A 14,640-nucleotide genomic window follows, 5' to 3' on the forward strand; every position below is an offset into this window, starting at 1 on the left:
TCCCTGTGAGCCCTGACTAACTACCTACCTCTGTGAACACACAGAGCCCTGACTAACTACCTACCTATGTGAACACACAGAGATCCCTGTGAGCCCTGACTAACTACCTACCTCTGTGAACACACAGAGCCCGGACTAACTACCTACCTATGTGAACACACAGAGGTCCCTGTGAGCCCTGACTAACTACCTCCCTAAACAGATCCCTGACTGTTTCACATCAGTGTGTAGTCGTCACACAGCCTGCCTGTTTCCCCTGATTATAGTGGAGTTCAGCAAGGCCTGCTGCTGCCCCGGGAAGCTGCTGTAGCACGGCTCTTATTGTTTCACTGATGTTTTATAGCTAGTAAAGTCCTCTGGGAGGTACACACACACACACACACAACCATGTCCTCTGGGAGACACACACACACACACACAGACACACAACCACATCCTCTGGGAGGTACACACACACAACCATGTCCTCTGGGAGGTACACACACACACACAACCACGTCCTCTGGGAGACACACACACACACACAGACACACACAACAAAGTCCTCTGGGACACACACACACAACAATGTCCTCTGGGAGACACACACACACAACAAAGTCCTCTGGGAGACACACACACACACAGACACACACAACAAAATCCTCTGGGAGACACACACACACACACACAACAAAGTCCTCTGGGAGAAATACACAGACACACACACACACAGACACACACACACAACCAAGTCCTCTGGGAGGTATGGGTCTGACTGGGAGCCTTGTGACGGGGAAGGGGGAAGGTGTGTGTGTGTGTGTGTGTGTGTGTGTGTGTGTGTGTGTGTGTGTGTGTGTGTGTGTGTGTGTGTGTGTGTGTGTGTGTGTGTGTGTGTGTGTGTGTCCGCCACAGCCTTCTGATGCTGGTGTTTTATAGGAGAAAGGTGGAAGCCATTAGGGAGAGGTATTTCTTAACAACATTCATTACCGGTAGAGAGGCGGCGACGTTTCTGTCTTCCACACTCAGATGCAGATTCAATGAGACGCCCGATCCAGGGTCCGACTGGGACTAGAAATCAGCCCAGATATGGATAACACACAGGTCCTAGTCATTCTGCGCAAAAAAAATACAATGTAGACAGGCCCACAACTGCCCGGTGGCCAGTCCGTGCCCGGCGGCCAGTTCGCGCCCGGCCCGATGGCCAGTCCGTGCCCGGCCCGGTGGCCAGTCCGTGCCCGGCCCGGTGGCCAGTCCGTGCCCGGCCCGGTGGCCAGTCCGTGCCCGGCCCGGTGGCCAGTCCGTGCCCGGCCCGGTGGCCAGTCCGTGCCCTGCCCGATGGCCGGTCCGTGCCCGGCCCGGTGGCCAGTCCGTGCCCTGTTCGTGCCCGGCCCGGTGGCCAGTTCGTGCCCGGCCCGATTCCTACCAACTTCAGTTGTCATGTCTGGTGTTTATTTGTTTCTGGGGTGTCTTTATCACAATGTCTTTAAGGTTTTGGATAATCCCAAATGAAGACACGAACGCTGACCTGTGGATTACAAGTGTTCTCCTTTAAAGAATAAGAGGGTTGAGGGGTCAACTGGGACTGTTCCCACCATTGTTCCCATCATTGTTAACCCATCTTTCTTTGTTTTCCTCTTCTCTCCATCTCTCTCTCTCTCTGGAGAGGGGTGTCATGGTTGGCTTGACTCTAATGGGGGAGCTCTCCTGTTCTCCTCAATCTAAGTATTTCATTCTTCTCTGTCTCTCTCTCTCTGTGTCTCTCTCTCTCTCTGTCTCTCTCTCTGTGTCTATCTCTGTCTCTCTGTCCCTCTCTCTGTGTGTCTGTCTCTCTCTCTCTGTCTCTCTGTCTCTCTCTCTGTGTCTCTCTCTGTCTCTGTCTCTCTCTCTCTGTGTCTCTGTCTCTCTCTCTCTGTGTCTCTGTCTCTCTGTCTCTGTGTCTCTCTCTGTCTCTCTGTGTCTCTGTCTCTTGTTTTACTGAAGGGTTTATTGACTGATAATAAGCATTAGTCAACCTCCAACACACCCCTCCTTCTGCAAATTCTTGCTGAGCAAATCACACACACACACACACACAGACCTCTGAGAAATACTGTGACAGAGCATGAAACATGTCTCTCTCTGAGACGATCTTAGCGAGTTAGATAAACTCAACGTGGATTTCTTTTTGTTTTGTGTGCTTTCTTGATACTATTTTTGATGAACCTTTGTGATGTAATTAAATCCCAGGTCAGATCAGAGGTACCCAGCAGCACATATAGACAGGTATTTAACTCCACCGATCGGAATATCTGAGGCCCCATGGTAACAGGAGTATCTATGGTAACAGGAGTATCTATGGTAACAGGAGTATCTATGGTAACAGGACTATCTGAGACCCTATGGTAACAGGAGTATCTGAGGCCCCATGGTAACAGGAGTATCTGAGGCCCCATGGTAACAGGAGAATCTATGGTAACAGGAGAATCTGAGGCCATCCAGTAACAGGAGTATCTATGGTAATAGGAGTATCTGAGACCCTGTGGTAAAATGAGTATCTATGGTAACAGGAGTATCTATGGTAACAGGAGAATCTGAGGCCCTACGGTAATAGGAGTATCTATGGTAACAGGAGTATCTGAGACCCTATGGTAACAGGAGTATCTATGGTAACAGGAGTTTCTGAGACCCTATGGTAACAGGAGTATCTATGGTAACATGAGTATCTTAGGCCCTATGGTAACAGGCATCAAATCAAATCAAGCATATCTGAGGCCCCATTGTAACAGGAGTAGCTGAGGCCCCATGGTAACAGGAGTAGCTATGGTAACATGAGTATCTTAGGCCCCATGGTAACAAGAGTAGCTATGGTAACAGGAGTATCTGAGGCCCCATGGTAACAAGACTATTTGAAGCCCTATGGTAACAGGAATATCTGAGGCCCCATGGTAACAGGAGTAGCTGAGGCCCCATTGTAACAGGAGTATCTGAGGCCCCATGGTAACAGTATAATCTATGGTAACAGGAGTATCTGAGGCCCCACGGTAACAGGAACATCTGAGGCCTCATGGTAACAGGAACATTGAGGCCCCATGGTAACAGGAATATCTGAGGCCCCATGGTAACAGGAGAATCTGAGACCCCATGGCAACAGGAGTATCTGAGGCCCTATGGTAACAGTAGAATCTATGGCAACAGGAGTATTTTAGGCCCTATGGTAACAGCAGAATATATGGTAACAGGAGTATCTGAGGCCCTATGGTAACAGGAATATCTGAGGCCCCATGGTAACAGGATATCTGAGGCCCCATGGTAACAGGAGTATCTGAGGCCCCATGGTAACAGGAGTATCTATGGTAACAGGAGTATCTGAGGCCCTATGCTAACAGTATAATCTATGGCAAGAGGAGTATCTTAGGCCCTATGGTAACAGTAGAATCGATTTTGGATAGGGGACTAAAGGACATGCTATTTGATGGAGAATGGATATGGGACTATAGGACATGCTATTTGATGGAGAATGGATATGGGACTATAGGACATGCTATTTGATGGAGAATGGATAGGGGACTAAAGGACATGCTATTTGATGGAGAATGGATAGGGGAATGGATAGGGGACTAAAGGACATGCTATTTGATGGACAATGGATAGGGGAATGGATAGGGGACTAAAGGACATGCTATTTGATGGAGAATGGATAGGGGACTAAAGGACATGCTATTTGATGGAGAATGGATAGGGGAATGGATAGGGGACTAAAGGACATGCTATTTAATGGAGAATGGATAGGGGACTAAAGGACATGCTATTTGATGGAGAATGGATAGGGTACTAAAGGACATGCTATTTGATGGAGAATGGATAGGGGAATGGATAGGGGACTAAAGGACATGCTATTTGATGGAGAATGGATAGGGGACTAAAGGACATGCTATTTAATGGAGAATGGATAGGGGACTAAAGGACATGCTATTTAATGGAGAATGGATAGGGGACTAAAGGACATGCTATTTGATGGAGAATGGATAGGGTACTAAATGACATGCTATTTGATGGAGAATGGATAGGGGACTATAGGACATGCTATCTGATGGAGAATGGATAGGGGACTGAAGGACATGCTATTTGATGGAGAATGGATAGGGGACTAAAGGACATGCTATTTGATGGAGAATGGATAGGGGAATGGATAGGGGACTAAAGGACATGCTATTTGATGGAGAATGGATAGGGGACTAAAGGACATGCTATTTGATGGAGAATGGATAGGGGACTAAAGGACATGCTATTTGATGGAGAATGGATAGGGGACTAAAGGACATGCTATTTGATGGAGAATGGATAGGGGACTATAGGACATGCTATTTGATGGAGAATGGATAGGGGAATGGATAGGGGAATGGATAGGGGACTATAGGACATGCTATTTGATGGAGAATGGATATGGGACTATAGGACATGCTATTTGATGGAGAATGGATAGGGGACTATAGGACATGCTATTTGATGGAGAATGGATATGGGACTATAGGACATGCTATTTGATGGAGAATGGATAGGGGACTAAAGGACATGCTATTTGATGGACAATGGATAGGGGAATGGATAGGGGACTAAAGGACATTCTATTTGATGGAGAATGGATAGGGGACTAAAGGACATGCTATTTGATGGAGAATGGATAGGGGACTAAAGGACATGCTATTTGATGGAGAATGGATAGGGGACTAAAGGACATGCTATTTGATGGAGAATGGATAGGGGACTAAAGGACATGCTATTTGATGGAGAATGGATAGGGGACTGAAGGACATGCTATTTGATGGAGAATGGATAGGGGACTAAAGGACATGCTATTTGATGGAGAATGGATAGGGGACTAAAGGACATGCTATTTGATAGGGGACTAAAGGACATGCTATTTGATGGAGAATGGATAGGGGACTAAAGGACATGCTATTTGATGGAGAATGGATAGGGGACTAAAGGACATGCTATTTGATGGAGAATGGATAGGGGAATGGATAGGGGAATGGATAGGGGACTAAAGGACATGCTATTTGATGGAGAATGGATAGGGGACTAAAGGACATGCTATTTAATGGAGAATGGATAGGGGACTAAAGGACATGCTATTTAATGGAGAATGGATAGGGGACTAAAGGACATGCTATTTGATGGAGAATGGATAGGGGAATGGATAGGGGAATGGATAGGGGACTAAAGGTCATGCTATTTGATGGAGAATGGATAGGGGACTAAAGGACATGCTATCTGATGGAAAATGGATAGGGGACTATAGGACATGCTATTTGATGGAGAATGGATAGGGGAATGGATAGGGGACTAAAGGACATGCTATTTGATGGAGAATGGATAGGGGAATGGATAGGGGAATGGATAGGGGACTAAAGGACATGCTATTTGATGGAGAATGGATAGGGGACTAAAGGACATGCCATTTGATGGAGAATGGATAGGGGACTAAAGGACATGCTATTTGATGGAGAATGGATAGGGGACTAAAGGACATGCTATTTGATGGAGAATGGATAGGGGACTATAGGACATGCTATTTGATGGAGAATGGATAGGGGCCTAAAAGACATGCTATTTTCTCTTTCCCACTTTGCAGGCTGTGGGCTCATCTCAGATGGCCCCCAATATAGTACACTACTTTCAACCACTCCTATGGGCTGTATAGAGAAGGAGGTGTGATTCAGGATCCAGACTATGTCCACTGAGACAGAGTGGCGTCACCGGGTCTAAGAATGTCCCTTTATCTGCAGTCAGTGTCCCAATCAGCCACATAAGACAATGGGGAAGAAGTGTTGTTATGACAACAGAACGCTGTTCCCCCCCCGGTAGGTTCCATGTTAAAAGCCCTCTCTTACTCATCTCAGCAGTGTTGTTAGGACAACAGAACGCTGTTCCCCCGGTAGGTTCCACGTTAAAAGCCCTCTCTTACTCATCTCAGCAGTGTTGTTAGGACAACAGAACAGTGTTCCCACGGTAGGTTCCATGTTAAAAGCCCTCTCTTACTCATCTCAACAGTGTTGTTAGGACAACAGAACAGTGTTACCCCAGTAGGTTCCATGTTAAAAGCCCTCTCTTACTCATCTCAACAGTGTTGTTAGGACAACAGAACATTGTTCCCCCGGTAGGTTCCATGTTAAAAGCCCTCTCTTACTCATCTCAGCAGTGTTGTTAGGACAACAGAACGCTGTTCCCCCGGTAGGTTCCACGTTAAAAGCCCTCTCTTACTCATCTCAGCAGTGTTGTTAGGACAACAGAACGCTGTTCCCCCGGTAGGTTCCACGTTAAAAGCCCTCTCTTACTCATCTCAGCAATGTTGTTATGACAACAGAACGCTGTTCCCCCGGTAGGTTCCACGTTAAAAGCCCTCTCTTACTCATCTCAGCAGTGTTGTTAGGACAACAGAACAGTGTTCCCCGGGTAGGTTCCACGTTAAAAGCCCTCTCTTACTCATCTCAGCAGTGTTGTTATGACAACAGAACGCTGTTCCCCCGGTAGATTCCACGATAAAAGTCCTCTCTTACTCATCTCAGCAGTGTTGTTGGGACAACAGAACACTGTTCCCCCAGTAGGTTCCATGTTAAAAGCCCTCTCTTACTCATCTCAGCAGTGTTGTTAGGACAACAGAACAGTGTTCCCCCGGTAGGTTCCACGTTAAAAGCCCTCTCTCACTCATCTCAGCAGTGTTGTTATGACAACAGAACGCTGTTCCCCCGGTAGGTTCCACGATAAAAGTCCTCTCTTACTCATCTCAGCAGTGTTGTTAGGACAACAGAACGCTGTTCCCCCGGTAGGTTCCACGATAAAAGCCCTCTCTTACTCATCTCAACAGTGTTGTTATGACAACAGAACGCTGTTCCCCCGGTAGGTTCCATGTTAAAAGCCCTCTCTTACTCATCTCAGCAGTGTTGTTAGGACAACAGAACACTGTTCCCCCGGTAGGTTCCATGTTAAAAGTCCTCTCTTACTCATCTCAGCAGTGTTGTTAGGACAACAGAACGCTGTTCCCCCAGTAGGTTCCATGTTAAAAGCCCTCTCTTACTCATCTCAGCAGTGTTGTTAGGACAACAGAACGCTGTTCCCCCGGTAGGTTCCATGTTAAAAGCCCTCTCTTACTCATATCAGCAGTGTTGTTAGGACAACAGAACGCTGTTCCCCCGGTAGGTTCCACGTTAAAAGCCCTCTCTTACTCATCTCAGCAGTGTTGTTATGACAACAGAACACTGTTCCCCCGGTAGGTTCCATGTTAAAAGCCCTCTCTTACTCATCTCAGCAGTGTTGTTATGACAACAGAACGCTGTTCCCCCGGTAGGTTCCATGTTAAAAGCCCTCTCTTACTCATCTCAGCAGTGTTGTTAGGACAACAGAACGCTGTTCCCCCGGTAGGTTCCACGTTAAAAGCCCTCTCTTACTCATCTCAGCAGTGTTGTTATGACAACAGAACGCTGTTCCCCCGGTAGGTTCCATGTTAAAAGCCCTCTCTTACTCATCTCAGCAGTGTTGTTAGGACAACAGAACGCTGTTCCCCCGGTAGGTTCCATGTTAAAAGCCCCTCTCTTACTCATCTCAGCAGTGTTGTTAGGACAACAGAACAGTGTTCCCCCGGTAGGTTCCATGTTAAAAGCCCTCTCTTACTCATCTCAACAGTGTTGTTATGACAACAGAACGCTGTTCCCCCGGTAGGTTCCATGTTAAAAGCCCTCTCTTACTCATCTCAGCAGTGTTGTTATGACAACAGAACAGTGTTCCCCCGGTAGGTTCCATGTTAAAAGCCCTCTCTTACTCATCTCAGCAGTGTTGTTAGGACAACAGAACGCTGTTCCCCCGGTAGGTTCCATGTTAAAAGCCCTCTCTTACTCATCTCAGCAGTGTTGTTATGACAACAGAACGCTGTTCCCCCGGTAGGTTCCATGTTAAAAGCCCTCTCTTACTCATCTCAGCAGTGTTGTTAGGACAACAGAACGCTGTTCCCCCAGTAGGTTCCATGTTAAAAGCCCTCTCTTACTCATCTCAGCAGTGTTGTTGGGACAACAGAACAGTGTTCCCCCGGTAGGTTCCACGTTAAAAGCCCTCTCTTACTCATCTCAGCAGTGTTGTTAGGACAACAGAACGCTGTTCCCCCGGTAGGTTTCATGTTAAAAGCCCTCTCTTACTCATCTCAGCAGTGTTGTTGGGACAACAGAACAGTGTTCCCCCAGTAGGTTCCATGTTAAAAGCCCTCTCTTACTCATCCACTGGCAGCTGCCTTGTGGTCCAGGCGCCTTGCAACCGGCTGGAGTTGGTCTGTCAGGTTGGACTATTTTCCTCAAGTCTCTTCATCTGGTTGATTCCTACCATTCACAAAGGCACTTTCTGTATATAATGCAAACGAGAAAGTAGCATTTTCAACTTTCAAAGTGAATAGAAACAGAGAAAGGCCATTCATGGTGCTTCCCAGAACGAAAGAGGAGGCCCCTTACATAGTCAATATAATTCACTTGTCAAATACTGCTTAAAAACAAGCAATGACAACGTGTTACTTCTGGGGGAAATTATGAGTATTTATTATTATTTATACACACAGTTTCTATTCACTTTGACCACATAGAAAACATATTTGTCTGACTGAAATCAGCTGTTATTAGCATAGATAAGAGGATGAATCTGTTGTGTGGTAATTAACAGCTCACCAATAGACATATCAATGTGGGAATAGGGTTTAATGAGGCACTATGAAAGGCTGAGAAAATAGATTTAAAACACAATAATAAAATGTTCAGAAAATATAATAAACCTCGTCGCTGTAAGTCAACACAGCAACGACCACCACACTGATCAGCACAGTCACATGTAAACAGAGTGACTCATCATGAGGTTCTGGCAACGTTTCTCACATTCAGAATTCAACGAAACCCCATCACGGTTTTACACCCAAGTCATTAAGTACATCATAACATGGCTTCTATAGGGCCGGAGCTGCTGTCAAGGGAACGTTAGCCATTTCTTCCATTGGAAGTAGTCTTTACAGAGTCTATCTGACAGTTATGGAACGGAGCAAACCGTCTCGGAGGTACCTTAATGTTTACATTACTACACCGAACGCTCTGCTTCAGTAGCGTAGCTATACAACCAGACATGAGTCCATTACATTTGTCAAATACTTGAGATGCGCTTGATTTAGTTTGCCTGGTGCACAGGAACCAATGGACCAATCAGAAAAGTGCCAACTCCAAAAACAGTTAATCAACAGGAACCAATGGACCAATCAGAAAAGTGCCAACTCCAAAAACAGTTAATCAACAGGAACCAATGGACCAATCAGAAAAGAGCCAACTCCAAAAACAGTTAATCAACAGGAACCAATGGACCAATCAGAAAAGTGCCAACTCCATCAATAAGTAAATCAAGCGCAGCTCAAATATCTTTAAGAATCTAACTCGGATCAGGCCCCGTATTTACAAAGCAGTTTTGTCTTTTACATCCTAGATCAGCGTTCCTACTCTGAGACGCTCTGTGAATACGGGCCCCCGGGTGTCAATCAGAGGGGCGTTGTCTTTAATCTCTTATGGCAATACATTTCACGGCTACGGCTTCTCATTAGATAACACACGGACATCAGGGCCTGTACTCATAAAGAGCCTCAGAGTGCTGAACCAGGATCAGGTCCTCCTTGTCTAATGCTATCTTTTTCAATATGATTTTAAAAAGGATAAACTGATCCCAGATCAGCACTAGGATCTGGTTCTCTCTAGTATTCATTATTATCTAAAAGGCTAAACTGATCCCAGATCAGAACTAGGATCTGGTCCTCTCTAGTATTCATTATTATCTAAAAGGCTAACCCGATCCCAGATCAGCCCTAGGATCTGGTCCTCTCTCTAGTATTCATTATTATCTAAAAGGCTAACCTGATCCCAGATCAGCCCTAGGATCTGGTCCTCTCTATTATTCATTATTATCTAAAAGGCTAACCCGATCCCAGATCAGCAGTAGGATCTGGTCCTCTCTCTAGTATTCCTTATTATCTAAAAGGCTAAACTGATCCCAGATCAGCACTAGGATCTGGTCCTCTCTCTAGTATTCATTATGATCTAAAAGGCTAACCTGATCCCAGATCAGCACTCTTACATGGCGCTTTATGAACACTGGCCCAGACATTCACACATACAGTAAGTCTCCATTACATCTGTCCATCTCCATATTGACAGGGGAAGTGTGCTGTGCTCATCGCTCCCGAGTGGCGCAGCGGTCTAAGGCACTGCATCTCAGTGCATGGAGTTGTGTCACTACAGTCCCTGGTTCGAATCCAGGCTGTATCATATCCGCCCGTGATTGGGAGTCCCCTAGGGCGGCGCACAATTGGCCCAGTGTCATCCGGGTTTGGCCGGGGGTAGGCCGTCATTGTAAATAAGAATTCGTCCTTAACTGACTAGCCTAGTTAAATAAAGGTTAAAATAATAATAAGTGTTTTAAATAATCACATGGCCATTTTGATACGAGACGTATGTCATGTCCTTACAGCTTCTACCCCTGTATTTAGGATCCATTGTAGTGGACACGGTCCCTAATGCAAAGCCTCCTGCTACGTGGGGTTATAATACTCCTCATCAGCACCGCACGGTTCTGACTTGATCTGGTCTGCTGTGAGTTGGAGGTAGTTCTGTCCCTGACCTGTGGTCCTGGTACACACGTACCACTCCTTCATGTTGGACACCGTCGGAGCCAGCGAGAGCCTGGAGGACGAGCAGTTAGTCCGTGAAGCTACGTAATCCCGGGAACTACGTTTCCCAAGAATCCCTGTGAACGACAGGTCTATGGGTTCGGAGGTAGGAGAGGACTTGAGTGCGTTGAGGTGGATCTTCATGTGTTTTCTGAGGGAGCTGGGGTGCGTGTAGGACTTGAAGCAGCCGTGGGACTTGCAGTCGTACGGTTTGGCGCTGGTGTGAACCTGCGAGTGCTTCTTACGGTCACTACTGTTGGCGAATTTCCGCAGGCAGCCGGGGAACTCACACTGAAATGGCTTCTCACCTAGAAAGAGAGGTGAAAGGTGTTATGGGGAGGAAATAGAACATCAGTCACAGGACTAAACATCTTCAACACAACATACAAGTTCCACCCTACCCTGTGTACCGCGCTCCACCCTACCCTGTGTACCGCGCTCCACCCTACCCTGTGTACCGCGCTCCACCCTACCCTGTGTACCGCGCTCCACCCTACCCTGTGTACCGCGCTCCACCCTACCCTGTGTACCGCGCTCCACCCTACCCTGTGTACCGCGCTCCACCCTACCGTGATTACCGCGCTCCACCCTACCCTGTGTACCGCGCTCCACCCTACCCTGTGTACCGCGCTCCACCCTACCCTGTGTACCGCGCTCCACCCTACCCTGTGTACCGCGCTCCACCCTACCGTGATTACCGCGCTCCACCCTACCCTGTGTACCGCGCTCCACCCTACCCTGTGTACCGCGCTCCACCCTACCCTGTGTACCGCGCTCCACCCTACCCTGTGTACCGCGCTCCACCCTACCCTGTGTACCGCGCTCCACCCTACCCTGTGTACCGCGCTCCACCCTACCGTGATTACCGCACTCCACCCTACCCTGTGTACCGCGCTCCACCCTTCCCTGTGTACCGCGCTCCACCCTACCGTGATTACCGCACTCCACCCTACCCTGTGTACCGCGCTCCACCCTACCCTGTGTACCGCGCTCCACCCTACCCTGTGTACCGCGCTCCACCCTACCCTGTGTACCGCGCTCCACCCTACCCTGTGTACCGCTCTCCACCCTACCGTGATTACCGCGCTCCACCCTACCCTGTGTACCGCGCTCCACCCTACCCTGTGTACCGCGCTCCACCCTACCGTGATTACCACGCTCCACCCTACCCTGTGTACCGCGCTCCACCCTACCCTGTGTACCGCGCTCCACCCTACCCTGTGTACCGCGCTCCACCCTACCCTGTGTACCGCGCTCCACCCTACCCTGTGTACCATGCTCCACCCTACCCTGTGTACCGTGCTCCACCCTACCCTGTGTACCGTGCTCCATCTGTCAACCTCGAGTTGATGTAGCTGCATGAAATATGTCAAACAGTGTCACTTCACTGACTGAGAACAATGTCCCTTTTCTACAGCTGGCTTCCCTGGACCTTCCCTTTAAAAGGTCCTTCCCTTCTTGTCAATGGCCAAACCCCACCACACAGTGTAGTCTACTACTCCACAAACAGGCTACTTCCTGAATAGGACTGTGTGTGGAACATGTCAACATGATGACGTGCTCTGCCTGTCTGGCAAGCAGTGACTAACCTACTGTATATACATCTGAAATGTTGTCCCATTGTTTACTTTTAGTATAGGCCCAATGACGCCATGTAGAATAACATAACCTTTCACTGTGGAATGAAGGAAACGAAAGGGTCGGTTCTTTGTTGGCATTCCCAGTGTCCTTTATGGAACATTATCTACATACCTGTGTGCGTGCGCGTGTGAATCTTGAGGTTTTCCGACCGAGCAAACACTTTCCCGCAGTCTGGGAAAGTGCAGGAGAACGGTTTCTCCCCAGTGTGTACCCTGATGTGGTTTATCAGTTTATATTTGGCTTTAAACGCCTTTCCTTCTCTCAGGCATTCTTCCCACATACAAACATGGCTCAGGGGCTCGAGCCCAGCGACGTGCTCGGTGCTTACGTGGTCCACCAGCTCGTGCATGGAGCTGAAAGTTTGGTCGCATATCCTTTGTTTTGAAGTTCGGTCACGGTGCTCGTGGTCCGTCCATTTGCAGACCAGCTCGGGCTTTATCGGCCTGTTGTTGTTGGTGGAGTATTCCGCATAGGCGCCCGTGGTAGAAGCGCGCGGTGAAGGAGAAGCGATGTATGAGATCATGGAATTGTTATTGCGGAGCAGAGAGTGGCCATTGTGGCGATGGCGACCACCCGGCCGCTGCATGGTAGTAGAGACGGGCCTCGGGCTGGCTGTCTTGCCTTTCTCTGTCCTTTATGCTTCCTGCAGCTGCAGATAGAAACCGCGCTGATTTGGGGAAACCACGTTGATCTTAACGCGGTCCGCCCAGGTTTTGGACTACCGAGGAGCATGAGGCATATTCTGTAAATTGGCCGTAAACCCGGTTAGAACCAGGTGGTCCGTCCCCACATAGTTGTAAGAAAAACTGGCAGATCTATGACCGTATCCCAATGGTGTAAAATGGCGTCCTCTCTTCATCACCTATTCCTTCAGCTCAGGCGGCACTGATTTGAAAAACAGAAGAAAGCAATATGGCGGATGAAGGTGATTTATTTCCTCACTCCAGTCTTTTCAGATCAGTGGATTCGAAGGAAAGGGAGATGAGAATACACTCGGAATTATTGAGATGCGCCCCCCAGTGGTAAGCACGAGGACGCTCGCCAAGTGAACATCTGTGGCATCTATAGGCCGGGACTACATATGCATAATGTCAATGCCCTCTATAGCCTATCATGAGAAGACAGATTTACTTCAAATTTAATCCATGTTGGTTGAGGGTTTTTTTCCTCCGCCGATTAGCAAAAATAAACGTTGTTTTCTTTTGCCACGTTTGATTTTGTTATAAACTGTATCCTTTCTATATAAATATAACATTTGATAGTTGTGGCCACAAGGATATATTTACTAAATGTAAAACGTGGAATTGTAAGACATTAAACTTTTCCTTGGGCATTTGTCACATAATTGAATTCGCAATAAAATATAAAATATTTCGTTTGCAGAATATCCACTTTTCATTCTATATATGGTTTGACACATTCAGTGGATAGTAAGGAACATGGGATGCCATGTCATGTTCCAAAATGAAAAGTCTTGAAGATTCTGCTAATCATTTGGAATCGGATTTCAAACATTTGCAATTGTATTTTGGTCCTATATAGCTGTTTTGTTGTATCTTCCTCTGCGCCTCTAACAGGACAGGGTTAATGTTTTATGTTTCCACAGAGACACTTCATTCTCTCAGACTGAAAGGTTGTTTTTCCCTCCAACCCAGAGCTGCAGGGCTGCCTTTGAACTCGACTCACTCCTGTGGTGTTTCCAGCGGGACAAAAGAGGTAGGGCCGTGCGTAACTGTAACCATGGAGCAATGGAACTTTTTTTTGGGGGGGGGGGGGGGTCATTCTTCTCCTTGCTGTAAGTCCATTTTATTCACTTGAAACATAAATCTCCCTGGGGGGGGGGGGTTATTTAGGCCTAATGAAATTGTATGGCTGAGGTGCATCAGTTAAAACAGATGTTAGCTTTGATCTGACATAACATATGGTTGGTTAGCTTGCAAAATATATTATTAAACGCTTGTGTGTGTGTTGTGTGAGTGAAAATATATTTTTCCCCCGTCACTATTCAGCATTCAAGCAACGTAAATGAAGTGACTGGTTTCACTTTCAGGATTTCACCTAACATTTGTCATTTTCCCGTTAAGTCTTTCCAAAGTAATAAAACATGGGCGGAGCAAACATCGATTAGTCATGATACGCTTGCCTGTAATTGGTGGAATGGCTGGGATCGGGATGAGCTGCAGTGGCCAATTAGAGTGCGTTTGGTGAACACCCGGGGTTCTGTAAAAAGGGGAGGTAGAAGTGCCCTTTGAAGACCCCGGGATAAGCATTTTCACGTTGTAGTGAACAGTCATACTTACAAA

The 14,640-nt window shown here is 47.3% G+C and overlaps 1 protein-coding gene across 1 annotated transcript; it reads right to left on the bottom strand.

The window, feature by feature from the left end:
- Nucleotides 1-10,467: 10,467 nt before the first annotated feature.
- Nucleotides 10,468-13,311, bottom strand: LOC139402518 (zinc finger protein ZIC 5-like). The gene is made up of 2 exons (XM_071146510.1): nucleotides 12,449-13,311; nucleotides 10,468-11,004 (listed from the first exon to the last, which is right to left on the bottom strand). The coding sequence occupies exons 1-2, from the start codon at nucleotides 12,921-12,923 to the stop codon at nucleotides 10,559-10,561; spliced, it is 921 nt and encodes a 306-aa protein (XP_071002611.1). The 5' UTR covers nucleotides 12,924-13,311; the 3' UTR covers nucleotides 10,468-10,558.
- Nucleotides 13,312-14,640: the final 1,329 nt, after the last annotated feature.

Source organism: Oncorhynchus clarkii, unplaced genomic scaffold (assembly GCF_045791955.1).
Source record: "Oncorhynchus clarkii lewisi isolate Uvic-CL-2024 unplaced genomic scaffold, UVic_Ocla_1.0 unplaced_contig_8910_pilon_pilon, whole genome shotgun sequence".
Classification (NCBI taxonomy): domain Eukaryota; kingdom Metazoa; phylum Chordata; class Actinopteri; order Salmoniformes; family Salmonidae; genus Oncorhynchus; species Oncorhynchus clarkii.